This window comes from Phocoena phocoena, chromosome 19 (genome assembly GCF_963924675.1).
Source record: "Phocoena phocoena chromosome 19, mPhoPho1.1, whole genome shotgun sequence".
NCBI classification, from domain to species: domain Eukaryota; kingdom Metazoa; phylum Chordata; class Mammalia; order Artiodactyla; family Phocoenidae; genus Phocoena; species Phocoena phocoena.
The window spans coordinates 11174577-11192955 of NC_089237.1; the positions used below are offsets into that span (position 1 = coordinate 11174577).

Consider the following 18379-nt stretch of genomic DNA (forward strand, 5'->3'; position numbering starts at 1 on the left):
CCAGACCGGGGCACAAACCCATGTCCCCTGCATCAGCAGGTGGACTCTCAACCACTGCGCCACCAGGGAAGCCCTAAGATAAATATTTTTATTTTTACTAAATTAGTATATGCCATGATTTTAAAAATTAAATAGTACCAAGGGTTTATAATGAATGAAATATGCCCTGGCCCACACCTCCTTGGCCAAGACTCTGCTACTATAGGGAACCTATTTTAACTGTTTGTATTTCTAGTTCCTCTATGAGCATCTCTATAAATGTAAATAATATGCATATACTACTACTGCTTGATTCATAAATTTTAGATTATCAGGCTTTCTGCTACTGTATAAACCAAAAACAGAGTTGCCATTAGTAAATTCTATTTAAAGAATTGGAGAAATTATATAGAACTTTGATAGTAAAGAGACATGTTACATAGTTTTAAGTCATATTTGTTGTTTGTATTAAATTGTGAATTCTAAAGAGAAATTGAAGAGGGTGAGTCACTAACTGCCCCCTCCTGTTTCCCCACTGCAATTTAGTTGTGTCACTACATTTGGATTCCCTATACTTTGTAACCTTTGCAATTTGAAATAATACCCTGACGTTTTTATTTCTAGTTTCGTCAGTACTATCCTCTGGCTTTAGGTTCTTAGCTTCCTTGGACTTTCTTTTACCTCTGGACCTTTCCAACTTCTGTCATCTGCACTTTTATGATTATTCTCTAGTCTCTGACCATAATTAAGTCCCCATGCTTTGTGTATGAGTTGATTCTAAAATATGACAAATATTAAACTTCAACTCCCTGATTATGACCATGTAAATATTGTTCATTGAATGGCTAAATAGGGTGCTATGCTTTCCATTTTTATAACAGTTTTTGTTTCTTTGATTTTCTTGAAGATTTTATCTTTTCTTATTGAATTAGATCTTTAACATTTCCTCAGTTCCTAAATTTGCAAGGGTAGTATTGAATCTCAGAATATGCCTCTTCCCAAAGTTTCTTCTTTGCCAGCTCTCCACTGCCTGCTTCAATCGGCTGTTCTAAACTGGCCTGCTCCAAAGCTGTCATCCTGGGATTTCTCCTTATCACTCTCCTGGAAGCATCCACTGTTTTCTAGATCCCACCTCTGTCTCTTTGTCAGTTTTCTCCTTTGTTCTGCTAGGGCAAATCCTCAAATAACAACCTAAGAACTGATGTATGGGCGTAATTTTTCTCAGGCTTTAAGTGTTTGCATTTGGACTGCTTTTAGCTGAAAGTAATGAAAAATCTCACTATTGCTTTCTAAACAAGTAACAGTTTGTCATTTTTGCTAACATCTCTGAGGCAAATGATTTAATTATTCAGCAGTACCATAAGGGACCCAGGCTGTTTTTAATCTCTACACTCTGATGTTTTATCTTGATGGTTACAGTACATGCTTCCACGTTGAGCCTGGATGAGGTGGGGATAGGGCAGAGCTATCACATTTGTCTCTCTTGTTAGGAAAGCAAGTGCAGACTTCCCCTTATGTCTCATTAGCTAAAGCTGGGTCATATGCGATGTGCCCCACCCCTCATAGTTGGGGGTGGGGTGGCAAAAGGGAGTGGAGTTGGGATGAATACTGGTCTGTCTGACAGTGAGTGTCAGCTATATTGCATGTGTTATTGTCTTCATTTTGTCCACATGCATTATGGACAGTTTGGGTATGGAATCTTAGGCTGTTTTCACTAAACTATATCACCCTTACTTCTTGCGATAGATGAGAAGGTGGCCTTGTTGTAGCCATAACCAAGAATTCATGATAAAAGCCAGAGAAGGAGTATTTATATCCACAGTACACAGTATATATGTTGAGAGAGAAAAAGAGAATTCAGATTTCTTGGGTTTTTTTTGCAACAGCTTTTATCTTGGATATAAAATCTTTGTAACTAGAAGAGGAGACTAAATCTTCAGTGGATTCTCTTTGAAATAGTCTTTATTAAGTTTTATCCATTAGTTCTACTTCCATTGGATATTTCCCACGGGCAGTTATGATTCTTTTCACTGAAGACAGCAATGAAGCAGGGGTCAAATCCCGGCCTTTTCCTCTCTTTCTTTGGAGGTAGGGAGGTGAGTTGGTGTCTGGTGGTGGGAACAGGATTGCCTTTCTTTTACAGAGACTGATGGGGCTGAGCTGTATCCCAGTAAGACTTGATCCTCAGCACAGTCATCCTCGTTGGTATAGGATGGGAGCCCAGATAGTTTCCCGGTGGCAGCCACAGCGGTGGTGGGATGATGTCTTCCCCCAAGGATGGTCGACATGCTTTGGGGGAGTCTGTTGTTGAGGTTCAGGCCATCACTCTGGTGGCACCATTCTCTCCTCTTACTGCCTGTTTGCACTTTTCTCATGATGCCTCCAAATGAATCATGTTTTGTTTTGTTTTTTGGTTTTTTTTTTTTTTTTGGCTGCACCGCGTGGCATGCAGGTTCTTAGTCCCCTGACCAGGGATTGAACCCATGCCCCCTGCAGTGGAAGCACGGAGTCTTAACCACTGGACCGCCAGGGCAGTTCCGCGAATCATGTTTTGATCTGACAATCTGTAAACTTCCTTGTGTGACCCACTCCTGCTGGCTCCAGCAGTAGCATCCAGCAGCTCAGGACCTTGTCCAGCGGATACTCATTTTCACAGAAACAGGCTTGGTCCTGCAGCATCACTGGATCCACAGTACTTAACCACCCTATTTTCCATTTGAAATCCTGTATTTGACTTGATATTTATGACACATTATTCTCATGTATTCATCAGTGTGGCTAAATTTTATGCCAAGTGTTTAAACTAATTGTAACAAAAATGACTAACATGAAAATCTTCAGGTTTCTTCAAAAAATGTCAAATGTGCATCCCATAGAACTAGAGAATTCATATTTGGAAACCTGTGGTTCCTTTGCTACTGTTGTAGATAGCACATTGTGTGGATGTCCGTGGAATTCGAAATATTGGGCTGACCAAAAAGTTTGTTTGGGTTTTTCCGTAACATCTTATGGAAAAACCCAAACGAAGCTTTTGGCCAACCCAACAGAAGTCGATGCTCTGTGTTAAGGTTAATATTTGTAGTGTTACAATGTCTGTCTGTGATTTTTGAATATCACATGTTAATTCTAAGGTTATCTTTAGAAAGGTATGTGTCTTGGATGACTGCTTACTAAATGGAGTTTGTGTGTGTGAATTTGTGAACATTCTCCGTGGACTTGCTGTCGGGATGTTCACGCTACAAAACGGGTCCATGGTGCTGACTCTACACGGAGCTCAGGCTTGTCCGTCTCTAGCTTTCACGTTATAATTTTTTTCATGTCTCCATTCTTTCTCTTCTATAGCTTCATAGTTACCATTTGTAGGTAGTAGGGAAACAGGAAGTCTGTTATGTGATACTCTTATTTATTTTCTCTTTACTTTTTAAATGATATTAATTTGAAGGGAAGCTACCCATTGTTGCTGTGTGCCCATGGCGGGGAAGGCAGGTGGCTTCCTGGGGCACCCTTGCTCACAGTGCGGAGAGCATTCTACCTCTGGGAGCCGGTGACTACACTAGCCACCCTAGTTTTCCCCAGACACATCAGTAACTCTCTTTAAAGAAGAATACCACCACGTGCTTCCTGGGGAGGGGTGGCTGTGGTGGTTGCAGGACACCTGGCTTCGGGCACAAGGGCGAGCAGGGGGCTGTCCTGATGGTAGGTCTTCAGGGGAGCCCCGCCTTCCTGCTGCGCCACCCCCAGCTTCAGCGGTGAACCACCTTCCCCGCTTGCTTCTCTGCACACACTCTGTGCAGGTCCATGCCCTTTTCTTTAATAAAGGCGGGCCAAGTTCACCCCTCTGTACCTTATACTCTATGTATAGCAAGCTATATAGCAAGCTGTAACAATTCATAAGAATGAATATTTTCAAAACAAATATCGATAAGAAACCTATTATGTAGTTGAAACACTCCCCCCACAGCACACACACATTTGTAATTTAAGGAGAAATGCTACCATTTCCACTGTTTATAGGAGAGTAAGTGGGGGTTAACCTGTAAACAAATACAGCAGAAATCCCTTTCATTGGGCTGCACACAGCCACCCAGAGCACCGGCTGGGGAAAATAAAGCCATGATGGAAATGAAGAGTGGAATGGGAGGCTGGTCCTCCGAGTGCTCTGGGAGCTGACGTGCTAACCAGAAAGTGGAAAGGGTCACAGAAACACGCTGATGAGAAAAGCAGCCTCTAGAAGATCAGGACCCTTACCGCCACTGAGAGCTGGTGAGAGAGGAAGGGGCCGTGCAAGATGGAGAGGCAGCATCAGGGGAGGCCAGAACACCTGACAGCCTTAGCTGATGGACACTACCTACTACCGCCTTTTATTTGTGCGACCCTTTGTGGTTTGCAGAGCACTTTTTACATTTAGTCCAGTCATCAGCCTGTGCAACAGAGGATGGTACATAAGCAGTCTCCAGACTCTTTGCTACTATGCACCTGTGACCAATCCCTCCTGCAGTTTGTACCGGGAGATCCAGTTTTTTTCTGTTGGCACCTTTTACTATTCCCAGTCCTGGAATTTGAAAGCTTTGGGTGAAAGAAAAGTGATTTCGCTGCATTAAAAATTCAGGAACTCTCATCTCTTGTCTGTAGATTAAATGAAATCCACAGACAAGCAAATTATATTATTAATACGGTCAACTTTCAGGGTATAACTAAAATTCTACTTCCCTGAGCCTGAAATCTTCCTCAGCTGACCTCATATAGCAAATTTTTATGCAATTAATTTGACAATTAATTATGTATTGTCTTGCAGTATCTCTTCTATTGGCATTGTCAGCTGTATTTAAGTCTATTATGTAAACCTATCAAGGATGCTTTATATGAAGTAGTTGCTTAGTAATTATTTATGGATTTGGTCTCATAAAATAACCGTACATTTGAATAAACTACCTTTAATTGTCTTCCTTAGTGTCTATGATTCACTGAATATGTTTAATCTTTGGTTGATTTGTATGAAATGTAAAAAGAAACAAAGTAAAAATTATTCACCCAAATCCATGAATATAGTATACTTTTTGCAGCCATCATAAAACTGGGAGCTTCTTCGAGTTAAGTCTTAGAATTTAATTTTTTTTCTAATTTCGTCTATTTTGAAATATGCCAGAAATTGCTTAATGTCCTAGACCACAGATCATGACCAACACCCTGGGATATCGTGAGGGTACTGTGGTTCCCGGCAGGACCCATCTGCATGGTCCTGCTTGCTATCACAGGAGGACCTCTCCTCCATCAGCCACAGGCTGTGGAGGTAATGTCCCGATGTTCTCTCACAAAGGATCTGTGGTAGCACAGACCATGGTGTTTCTGGTGGCAACCAGAAAAATGGCAGCACTAAACTGGGTGATCACAGAGCCATGCACGGGGAGAAGGACAGGTGGGAAGTTACCAGCTCACTTGAGGGGAGGGACAAGAAGGTAAGTGGTTTTTCTTAACACTGGGGTCAGAAGCAAGGAAAAGATATTAGTTCTCACTAGTCCTCCTCAACATTATACAATAAGACTTCTGCAATATGGCAAGGGAAAAAAACAGAAGGTATACAGACTGGGAAAAAGGAAATTAAGCTATCTTTTTTTGAAGCTGAAACAGTAATATTTGTTGAGTGTCAGTCATAAAGATCTAATTGACAGTAACTGAACACTCCAACCAACAGCAGCAGCAAAATACACAAGTGTCCATAGAGCATCCATCAAGATATATCATATCCTGTGTCATAAAGCAAACCTCAACATATTTTAAATAATTGAAACCACACAAGTGTGCTCTTTGACCATGGTAGAATCAACTAGAAGTCAGCGATAAAAAGACAACAGAAAAATCTCAGAAAAAAAAAGAACACATAACTGATGGGTTAGAAGTCTCAAGGGAAGTTAAAGAAAATACATTAACTGAATGAAAATGAATGTACATCAGAAAACTAAAAATAGAATTACCATATGATCCAGCAGTTCCACTCCTGGGCATATATCCAGAAAAACTATAATTCAAAAAGATACATGTACCCCTATGTTCATAGCAGCACTATTCACAATAGCCAAGACATGGAAGCAACCTAAATGTCCATCGACAGATGAATGGATAAAGATGTGGTATATAATACAATGGAATAGTACTCAGCCATAAAAACGAAGGAAATAATGCCATTTGCAGCAACATAGATGCAACTAGAGATTACCATACTAAGTGAAGTAAGTCAGATAGAGAAAGATAAATACCGTATGATGTCACTTATATGTGGAATCTAAAATATGACACAAATGAACCTATCTACGAAACAGAAACAGACTCATGGACATACAGAACAGACTTGTGGTTGCTAAGGGGGAGGGGGAAGGGGGAGGGATGGAGTAGGAGGTTGGGGTTAGCAGATGTAAGCTATTATATATAGAATGGATAAACAACAAGGTCCTACTGTATAGCACAGGGAACTATATTCAATATCCTATGATAAACCATAGTCAAAAAGAATATAAGAAAAAAATGTTTATATATAACTGAATCACTTTGCTGTATAGCAGAAATGAATACGATGTTGTATATCAACTACACTTCAATTAAAAAATAAATAGAAAAAAAACCGAAAATGAATGTACGACATGTCAGTACTGATAAGATGCAGCTAGGACTTCCCTGGTGGTGCAGTGGTTAAGAATTCGCTTGCCATTGCAGGGGACATGGGTTTGATCCCTGGTCCGGGAAGATCCCACATGCCGTGGAGCAACTAAGCCCGTGTGCCACAACTACTGAGCCTGTGCTCTAGAGCCCATGCTCTGCAACAAGAGAAGCCACTGCAGTGAGAAGCCCGCGCACCGCAACAAAGAGTAGCCCCTGCTCACCGCAACTAGAGAAAGCCCGCGTGCACTAACAAAGACCCAACGCAGCCAAAAATTAAAAAAAAAAAAAAAGATGCAGCTAAAGCAATTGAAAGGGAAATTTATAGCACTAGATCCTTATATTAGAAAATAGGAAAAGTATCAAATTATAAGTTCCTCCCTGTATTAATCAATTTGGGCTACTGTAACAAAATACTACAGACTGGGTAGCTTCTAAACAACAGAAAGTTATTTCTCTCAGTTCTGGAGGCTGGACAGTCCAAGATCACAGTGCAGCTTGATCAGGTGAGGGCCCTTTTCCTAGTTTATGGCCAGGCCTTCTCGCTGTGTCCTCACATGGTAGAAAGGGTCAGAGAGCTCTCAGGCTGCTTTTGTAAGGACACTAATCCCATTCAGGAGGGCTTCACCCTCATGCATTAAACACCACCCAAAGGCCCCACCTTCTAGTACTATCACCTTTGAGGGTTAGGATTTCAACATGTGAATTTTGGGGGAACACAAACATTCAGACCATAGCACTACCTCAAGAAACTAGAAAAGGAGAGCAAAATAACCCCAAAGCAATCAGAAGAAAGAAAATGATGATAAGAACAGAAATCATTGAAATGTAAAAAAGAAAAAGAGAAAACTCCATGAAACAAAAAGCTGCTTCTCAGGAATAATCAATAAAATGGATAAATCTCTAGCAAGACTAACAAACATAAAAGGAGAAGATTCAGGATCGTACAGCCATTGAAAGAATAATAAGGGAATAACATGAACAACTTTACATCATAAATTTGACAACTTCAAAGAAATGGACCAATTCCTCTAAAACCACAAACTACCATATCCACCCAAGATGAAATAGATAATGTGAGTGGTCAAGAAATTAAATTTGTAATTTAAAAGTTCCTGAAAGGAAATCTCCAGACTCAGCTAGTTTCACTAGAGAATTCTACCAAATATTTAGAGAATTAACACCAGTTTTACAGTCTCTTCCAGAAAATAGAACAGGGAGGAAACACTTCCCAATTCATTTTATGAGGTCATTATTACCCTGATGCCAAAATGGATACACATTACAAAAGAAAAGAAAAAAAGCTGCAGACCTTTGTCTCTCACAAACTTAGATGCAAAAGTCCTCAACAAAACAATAGCAAATCAGTTCTAGCAATCCATAAAAAGAATTATGTTCTATGACTGAGTGAGATTTATTCCAGGTATGCAAGTCTGGCTTAATATTCAAAAAAATCAGTTAATGTAATCCATCATACCAACAGACTAAAGAAGAACGATCATATGATCATATCAGTTGACACAAAGCTCTTGACAAAATCCAACACCCTTTCATGATTAAAAAAAACCTAACAAACCACCTCTTAGCAAATGAGGGCTAGAGGGGAGCTTCTTCAGCTTGATAAAGAACATCTGTAAACCTACAGCTGTCATCATCCTTAATGGTAAGAGACCACGTTTTCCCCCTAAGGTCGGGAACAAGGCAAGGCTGTCCATTCTCACCATTCTTACTCAACATAGTACCGGAAGTTCTAGCCAGCACAATAAGGTAAGAAGAGGACATCATCAGTCACTAGGGAAACAAATCAAAACTACACTGAGGTGCATTTCACATCCACTAGGATGGGTAGAATAAAAAGGATAGATAATTACACGTCCTGGCCAGGATGTAGAGGAATTTGAACCCTCACACAGTGCTAGTGGGAAGGTAAAATGGTGCAGCCACCTTGGAAAACAGTCTGGCAGCTCCTCAAGTGTTAAACTTGGAGCTGCAGACGACCCAGCAGTTCCACTCCTATGTTTATACCCAGGAGACTTGAAAACATGTGTCCACACAAAAACCTGTACACAGATGTTCACAGCAGCATTATTCACAGTAGCCCCCAAAGGAAATTCTCTTCTTGATGTAAAGGATTGTGGAATTTTTTAGTATCTCCTTTTTTTTAGTTATCTAAGAGTAATAGTGGAGAAATTTGGTTATAATTTCTAATTAATCATCTTTACTGAGTTATAGAATGATTCTAGAGCATTTTAGAAAATGATTGCTAACAACTAAATGGCTTTAAAATAGTGGACGGTCCATTTAGGCAAACTCTCAGGATAATCATGCTCTTTAGCCACCCTATAGGGGAAATATTGGGGGGGGGGTTCTCGGTATGATTACAAGTCTTCCTCCAACAAAGACGACTCCTGCTCTCTTGGCCTAGATTTCATAGTTCCCAGCAATAGGTACCACTTCTTTTTAAATTACTATTTAATATATATAGAATTATATAAATTATATATTAAAAATTACTACTGCCACTTTGTATCTGCTATTTTTAGTACAGTATCTGTTGCATGATAGATGCTCCATTAACAACTTTGAAATGAGCTGGGTAAGCAATACCTGATTCCTTTACAGATCTCAGTCTCTCTCTGAACTTTGCAAAAATGTCCACTGTAAGTAGGTGTTATTGAATTGAGAATAAAAATTTCTTTAAGCTAGAACTGGAATTATTACCAAGTAGATGTTATTTTCAGAAAGTCGCTTGGTAAAGACTTCTCTGAAATAAATTATTATTGCCTTCATCTCTTTATCAAGATATGTTGTATATGTATATGGAGAACAGAAGCAGCACAATGGCAGAGTTTCATTTAGAAAATGAGAGGTGTAGGTGCTCCCGCTGCAACCCCCACTCACCTCCAGCCGTGCTTCTGGAGCGAGTGGTTCCGGGCCTGTGTGAGCTGCTTGGCCATCCTTCCCATGAGCTCTGAGTGCATGAGTGCCACATTATCCACACGTGTGGAAGAGGCAGCAGATGTCTTTCTTGGATCTGGTTGCTGTGTATCACATCTGAAGATTTTTCTGGATCCTTCCCAAATCCTCCAGAAGGCTCTAGTGAGCTTTTTTTTTTTTTTTTTTTGCGGTATGCGGGCCTCTCACTGTTGTGGCCTCTCCCGTTATGGAGCACAGGCTCCGGACGCGCAGGCTCAGCGGCCATGGCTTACGGGCCCAGCCGCTCCGCGGCATGTGGGATCCTCCTGGACCAGGGCACGAACCCGTGTCCCCTGCATCGGCAGGCGGACTCTCAACCACTGCGCCACCAGGGAAGCCCTCTAGTGAGCTTTTAATGATTAAAGTTTTCCTGGCGTTTGAGCCACTAGGTTCTCCAGGAGAAGCCCCTTTGGGTAAAAGTGCATCTGGGGTGTGCCCTTCAGGGTGAGTGGTGGCTCCCAGCTGGACCTGTTCTCTTCTCAGCCTGGGTGCCTTTGAAAAGTCCTCTGAATCACTGGTAGTTAGGTTTACATGCAAGCTGTTTCCAAAGACTAATTTCAATTAAAAGGGCAATATCTTAGATAAATACAAAACCAAAAGAATATATTGGAAGTAGCTCATCTGTTGGGTTTTGTTTTGTTTTGTTTTTTTGTATTCCTGGGTTAGCAGCTTGAAAAAGGAATCGTTGGTGGAATTGTTTGTCTTGAATGTCATTTTTTTAAAATGTTACTGATTCTAATTAACCCCAGTGCAGAGCTGTCATGTGCCCAGTGGTGACAACAGGTCCCATATGAGTCTGAGGGGACTATTATTGTGTGTTACCACACTTCAGATTATCTGCAGCCACATTTAATGCTTTCTGCCAGTTTATACATCAGCATACTGCAAGGGGCTTGTTTAAGAAATAGAGGTTTCTATCAATGATCACTGTGAATTGGGAAATTTAGTTTCTAGTGGACTTACTTGGGATGAAGATGTTCCTGCATCGTCTCCCTGTCTCCTTGTGCCTCCTCTGCCTCAGGTACTTTGCAAGGCTCTGGGCCAAATGCTCGTGGACCACGAGGTGCAGCCCAAGGCAGACCTAACACAGAGGCACTGAGCAGATCGCTACCTGACAGCACTGCCCGGCTGTGTCAGGACTACAGGAGCGCTGCCTCCACAGAGGACAGGGCACAGACATCCTGACATCAGCAGAAATGCCCTTAACCCACCGAGCACCCCACGTGGCTGCCAGGGCGTGGGAACCCGCCCCACCCCCGCCTCCCCCTGGGGGCCTGTGTCTAAGGCCGACTTGGGAGAAAGGTGGCCTTGGTGTGACACACTGCTTCACTTCTGAGAGCCTGAGGCTGTAGAAGCTCAGTGACAGGCAATAGCAAAGATGGAAGGGCTGCAGCATTTGGGGGCTGTAGCCAGAGGACCTGCTCTTCGCTTCTCAGAAAGTAAATTTACTGTGGAAGCAGATTATAGACAGAGAAGTTAAAACTAGTAACCCACACCAACATTTAAGAGTACTGAATCTTGGTTTTACATAAATGACTGTTTCTTCCTACATTGTTTCCTGTAATCATCACGTCTGTGCGCAGTTGTGGTAAGGCTTGCAAGAAGCATGTGCATTGGCTTCAGTCCCAGGCCACCTCTCCAATGCCCCTTTCACCGTTGAAGACTGTGCACTCTGTTCCCCTCCCGGAGCCTGACCCATTGCCGATGTCATCCTCCCTCCTGGGCTGGGGAGAATGCACTTCCACAGAGCACGCAAGTCGAGACCACTTCCGGCAGGCTCCCCTGGCTCTGACACATCTGCAGCCTCTGCGTCTTTCCGTCTTTCCGCATGACTCAGGTCTGATAAGCCGCAGACCCACACGGCACCCAGACCCAACATCTTTCCTAGCGTGTTGTCACAGCAGACCTGGAAACTAATTTCCTGTGTGGAGCAGGTTGCTTCACTGGTGCTATTTTAGATTGTAGAGCTGGAGCCAAGGAAAGGATTAAAAGTGATTCTGCCTTCCCTTTTCTCTGTGCTTTAAAAAACCCACTCTGCTGATGGTTGTACAATGTGAGTGTACCTAACGCCACTGACCATACAAATAAAGTGGGTAAGATGGTAACTTTTATATTATGTATATTTTGCCACAATAAAAAACCCCTTCCTCTAGAAATTGCAGTTTTTATTTAGTATTAAGTATACTAGAATTTGATTTGTATTCTGGATTTACTGTTCCTTCTATTAATGATCTGAAGAGGTTATTAATAAAAGTACCGCTTTTACTGCCTTCCATTTGAGAAGGTTTTATCAGCATTAATAATGACAACACTTTACATGTTGTAATCAATGTTAGGTATATATGAGTGAACACAGCTTTGTGTGTATTTAACTTACAAAGTTCACCCGAGACTGCTGTTTGGAAAAGACCCTGCAGAGCACTCATGTTAGTGTCACAGGTGTGTGGTATAGATTCAGGAGGGTCCGGATGGGATGAGGGAGTGGAAAACGGCCCTCAGGCCAGGACCAGCTTCCCGTACTCATGACTAGGACTCGCCCGGTGACCGGCAGTTCACGTCATTTCTTGGGGTCTCTGTTTCCTCATTGTAGGTTTTTAAAATTGGAAAGAAGACTTACCTCATGGTGATGTTGTAAAAAGCAAATGAAATAGCCAGTGTGAAAGAGACACAATCATGCGACATAGGGGATTATTAGTAAGGAGCAAAACCCGAGACACATAAACATTCTTTTCAAGTTGGGAAACAAACGAGCAGCCGTCAGTGATTAAAATTATCCCTTCCTGCCCCATCTGCCCTCCTCTATGCCATCATCACCTGAAACCCCAGCACCTGGTCGTCATGGAGCCTCGCCCCCTGGCGTTTATAACCCAGGAGTCCTTAAGTAACAAGTGATTTGGGGCTGGAGCTTGTGGTCGTCTCCAGGAGAGGATCTAGCAGCTGGGCCTCTCTCCAGAGGACTTGGCCAGGAACCCCCAAGCTTTAAGCCTCGGTTGATGGGTCCTTTCCTTCGTGTCACATTTCCGGCTCAGTCTCCAGTTGTGCGTGACAGTTAAGCTGCTCTCTTCCTTCCTGTCCCAATGCAGGTCGCTGCTATTAACCCAAACCACCCACTGGCCCAGATGCCTTTGCCCCCATCCATGAAGAACTGCATTCAGCTGGCAGCCTGTGAGGCCAACGAGCTCCTGCCCATGATCCCTGACCTTCCAGCCGACCTATTCACGTCATGCCTCACCACCCCCATCAAGATCGCCCTGCGCTGGTAAGTGGCGCCCACCTCGACTCCCAGCGACCCCCTTGGGGTTTGCTGCAGGGACCCAAGGAATCTACCTGGGTCTTTTGGACCAAGTTACAGGCGTGAGCTCAGGACCCCAAGTGGATGCTGGGGTTTTCCTCTTGGGGTTCAGGATGCGCTGTCCCCCGGGTCAGGTGCGTGTGTGGTTTCCAGGAGCACCCTCTCCATTTCGTGGCTAACTGTGGCTGTGCCCTCAGATAGTACCAATGTGGGTCATGCTGGAAAGTGGACTTTCTTTTGAAAAAAGAAAAGCCTTAATTAGTTATAGAATTCTTTGCTTGAGTTGAAGTAGAATCTTTCAGTTTATTCTCAGCAGTAAAAAAAATAATAATAATAATGATTTTTTTTCCTACCACCACTCTTTTGAGAAGTTGAGAGCTCTTGCGAATATGACTGAGGAAATGTGTGGAATATTCCAAGACAGTAGGACCTGCATTTAAGACCCTCCATCACTGGCAGGACTCACAATGGAATGTGTGTGCTTCTTGTCTCCAAATCCAGTTTTCTCCCCTAGACCGTCTTGCTCTCTTTTAATGTCTACTTTTCCCTTTTGTATTTTGCTGGAACCCATATACATGGAGGTAAGTAGCTCTTGGTGAGGCACAGGCGGGACGGTGCAGCCGCGTGGGTTCACTGGACTCTGTGGAGGCGCCTTCCTCCGTTTCCTGCCGGGGTGTCCTAACAGCGCAGAGGCACAGGGTCCTGCTTCCTCCCCCACAGCCCTGGAGAAAGTGGGGAGACAAGCAAGGACTCTGGGGGCAACGACACAGTACTCAATCCCTCGGGAGGCCCCTCGGGTGACTACAGCCTGGGTTGGGGGACCTGTGGTTGCCTTGAGCTGCTGGTTGGATGAGAACTTGGACTTGCAGCTTCACCTCTGTAGCAGCATCAGGTTGACCCACGGCACCTGAGTGAGGGCATCCACCTCCCACCTCAGCCCTCCCAAATCCCGGCTGTGGATCCCCCCAGGGAGAGGCCTCTTCTAACATGCCTGATCCCTAAGGAGCTAGTGGAGGAGGTGTCCCCCAGCTGCCGAGCTCACCCCCCGACTCAGCCAACTCATACAGGACCTGACCAGGGCCATTCCCCACTGCACCCCACAATGCATAGCACACGTGGCAAAAGCAGACTCCAGGGGAGAGAGCTGAGCTAGTCATCGTGCGAGGCAGGACTGTTGTCATGAAGCACAATGCACGTGATGGGAGGTGAAGGGAGGAAGTTGCTGGCTGGTAACAGAGTGAGACTACGACCTGGGGATGTTGAAAAGAACCACATAGAGATACAGGTGAGAGGACTATGGTGTTTGAAACAAAGGACACAGTGGACGGGATTCCTAGCGGGAGGGGTGGCAGCAGTCTGACTTAGCATGTTGGGAGATTACAGTGAGGGGCTAGGCGCTGGGGAAGGCAGCAGGAGGAGAGAGACAGAAAACAGAAGAAGAGCAGGAGACACGGGGGAGATGGAAGCTCCCCCATGGAGAGAGAAGGGGAACGTGGCAGAGCTGGAAATACCTGAAGGTGATGCAGACACATTCTTCAGAACTGGAGAAAGCTCGAAGGATATGAGAGGCTAGGGCTGATGGGAAGGGAGGAGAGTGGGGACCCAACCTCGGGGTGAGGCTGAGGCTGCACGGCAGCCACACCCACACTGCCTCTGCGCTGCGCTGCCCTTGACTGTAGGTCTTTTTGTTCTTTGATTTATAAGTGAGTTTTTCTATTTAACTCTCTGTACTCTGTGATTGCTGTTAGAAAAGGTTTATGGTGCCATTTAATGTGACCTCAGAAAGATCTCTGATTCAGATGACTCAGGAAGTTGTTCATTTTATTCATCGTCCAAGAAATAATTTACTAAATACCAACTGTGTAAGCCCATGGGTAAGCACTATAGGCGATACAAAGAAGCATATTGTCCTGAAAAATTTACGGTCTCATTGAGGAGACAAGATGTGACCTGAAAATTCATTATCTAAATGGGTGCTTCATGGCAGGCAAAGAAATCTGAACATTTCAGGCAATGCATGAGCAAGGACTAAATGGATCTGTGGCACCAACGGCTATTTGTGTTTCCAGAGAACAGAGAAATCCCTAAGGGCCAAGGGGATCAGGGAGGGCTTCTCAGAGGAGAGGAAAGTTGAGTCAGGGTCTGGGCAGACGGTGGGATTTGAAGGGGAGCAGAGAGCACCACAGGCAGGTGGCCCCCAGCGCAAGAAACCATCCCTGAGTAGCAAGAGTGGGTCAGTAGAGAGAGGACATCGTCCAGAGGGGTGAGGTGAGGTCGGAGTGTGGGCCGGCATCAAAGGGTGGGCCGCCTTGATGTTGGGCCAAGGACCTTGGCTCCTCCTAGGACTGGTGGGGGAAGGTGTTTATATGGGGAAATGACTTAAGAATAGTGTTTAAGGAAGATAATCCATGTAAGGATGGGGAGACCTTGGTCAAATGAGGCCTTTATCACAGCAGTGAGATCAGGATCCAAACTAAAGCAGCAAGGTGGAAATGGCCGTAGACCCCTCGGTGGGAGGGCCCACAGACACACCCCAGAATCCGCGGTGCAACAGGCCTCATTCCCACTCATTTTCCTGCCCCTCCCTGTGGATTTCCTGCCCTTACTGCACCTGTGCACCCCGACTCCGGAACTGACGGTGCACACCAGCTGTGCTCCAGTACCCCGGGCTGGGTGCTGCATCTGAAGGGGCTGTGAGTGGAGGGGTGGACTGGCGAGGGAAGAAGCAGGAAGAGCACAGACAGGGCCTCCTGCCCATGCCACTCCACACTCTGCTGCCAGCACAGTGAGTTTATCTGTCTCTCCCCCGTGTCTCCGGCCCTGTCGTCCTCCACCAGGGGTCAGAAGGACGTGGCGTCCCTTCCCTGGCAGCGGTGGGTCCCTGCCCTCTGGTCAGGGGTCAGGCAGTAGGCTTTCAGTCCACCATGATGTGATGCATTGTCTTGGTACCTACCCGAAATCCTTTTGGGAGTTAATATATAATTAAATTTTTTTAAAGTAAGCATTTAGTATGAAGCACAGTGAAAAATCAAACTAATACAGTTACCAGAGAATGGACTTTGAGGTCAGTGCATCACAATTGTGGATGATGGTCGTCAGATAAGCACTGCCTGGAATGATTAAGCAGAGTCCCAGATGGGTGGATCTTTTACAATTAACCACTTTCTGCATACTGAGGGATTGAAATTAGATCGAACATAACATTTCACTGAGTGTCCTTAGCCTGTGAATGGCAGTAAACCATATTCATGGGAAGAATTGTGAAGGGAATTCTGTACTTCTTTGTAACAGCTGAGTTAAAAAAGAAAAAAAAGACACCAGCCTTTTTATACATGAAGAGAGGAGACAGTTTGCCAGATAGTATTAATACTTATATTTTTAGTGTTAAGTTTCTCTTTTTTAATTTAAAAGTCAGTTTAATATTTTCCAGTGAAAAATGGGATATACATTCTTTGTAGAAAATTTACTAAAAAGTAAAAAGAAGGAAAAAATTGTCCAAGATTTTACCACCATTACCACAGTTAGTGTTAACTTTTTGGTTAAAAAGTCAGTCTTTTTTTCTGTGTCTGTACATGTTTGCATTGATGTAATTAGACTAAATTTACAATTTCATATACTTAAACCTTAGCATAACAAACTTATTTATCCTTGACCATTAGAAACTCTTAGTAAATGTTATTTGTAGTGATTGCATAATATTTCACTGTACTGATGTTCTGTGTTATTCAACCAAGTATAGGGCTTTAGGTTTTATGATTCAGGTAAGCTCAGAGTAGCTCTAGAACAGGGGTCCATGGGCTTTTTCTGTGAAGGGCCAGATAGTAAATACTTTAGGCTTTGTGAGCCTGAGGGTCCCAGCTCTGTTGTCATAGCATGAAAGAGCCATAGAAAGTATGTAAACAAATGAGCATGACTGTGTTCCAATAAAACTTTATTTACAAAAACAGGCAATAGGCCACATTTGGCCTGGGAACCATAGTTTACCATCCCCTGCTTTCGAGAATGGAGCCAGGCTTTTACCTTCAAATGACTGCTACACTTACCTGTTGGTCAGTGAACCCAAACAATAAATAGCCTAGGAAAAACCTTTGCTCGGGAAGGTTCCTGTATAACTAAGAGGATGGTTTTAACAAAACTGCACTCATGTAAGGCACAGTTGCTAAAGAAAGTTATATACCTTGTAAACAGAATACAGCCTTACTTTATATGTACAAAATATGTGTACATATATTTGCTGGCAAGTATGCTTATAAATCTTATTTGATGATGAAGTAGTTGTTGGAAGACATCATTTTCTGATTTTTGTTTCATTTTTGCCTCAATCTTATTTTCAGAAACTGATAATTTTAGTAATTCTGAAGTGAGCAATTACATTACTCTCCCTGTAAGTGATTTCCTTTCTTACCGTATACATCAATATAGGATAAGAATCCAAAATATGTTTTTTTCCTTAGGCTGTTTTCTACTTACTAGATTGAGTGGCAGAACACCATCTTAAATTTATTATGGATATATTTGTGTGCTACTGAAATTATAATTCAGTGGTACTTAATTTGCTGTGGGACTTGCTGTAAAATAGATTGATGCCCATTGCATTGTGTGTCATGCAGTTATATTGTCTGTTAATGAAAATGGCAGACATCATTTTGGATTGAATAGAGGTCAAGAAACATGTTTCCTTCATTTCAATTAAATTGAGTAATCTCAAGGAGTTTAAATGTTAATGGCATAGTATTACCGAAAATTTGCCAGCACGGAAAGCCTTGTCTTCATCTTTGCCCAGATAGAGAGGCAGCTGCAGAGACACCCAACCCTGCAGCTGCACTGTGAGACCCTGCATCGTCCATCCGGCTGGGCCCCGCACTGTGTCCTGCTTGTCTCACTGCAGACGCTTGCTTTGCATTTTGTGACACTTCTGGCATTTGCTTTGTGTTTTGTCTTGAAGACTCAACCAAGAATCAGTCAGAATTACTTTTGGAAACATAAATTCTTGCTGGTGTTTGATACTGGGGTTAACCATTTATTCTCTGTACAGTTTTCTAAAATACAACTTCTCTGCTAGAGAGCAAACTTTCTGCCTATGCATTTAATCAGTGCTTTCTGTTTGTGATCTTTTTCAGTTTCTTGTAAAAACTGAATTAAAATGAAGTATCTTATGTTTGAAGGCAGGCGATCTAGACACATTAGTGAATGAAATTGTCTTACCAGTTTACTTTGTAGTAATGTCACACTTTGCGTCATAAACCTTGGTGGTAGTAAACTTAATTTGGGATTTATTTAAATGGTTTTCTTATCTGGAGGCCCTCACAATGTGACCATAACTGTTATCTGGTCCTGCTCCGTAAACCCCAGGACAGTTTCAGGGTAATTTCCAGTCTTTCAGGTTATGTAATTTGTCATGTGCCCACTCTGAGGAAACTATTTTTTCTCCCCAAACTAGACAATGTACTCTCAGTGTTCCTGTCTCTGACATACACGCAA

The 18379-nt window shown here is 43.2% G+C and overlaps 1 protein-coding gene across 2 annotated transcripts in view; it reads left to right on the forward strand.

Moving 5' to 3' along the window:
* The window catches only part of RPTOR (regulatory associated protein of MTOR complex 1), a 343232-nt gene that overhangs the window by 172868 nt on the left and 151985 nt on the right, over positions 1-18379 (forward strand). For both annotated transcript variants that reach the window (XM_065898159.1, XM_065898160.1), the window contains exon 6: positions 12690-12865. In XM_065898159.1, the coding sequence (XP_065754231.1) occupies positions 12690-12865 (176 nt within the window). The remainder of the gene's footprint in view (positions 1-12689; positions 12866-18379) is intronic.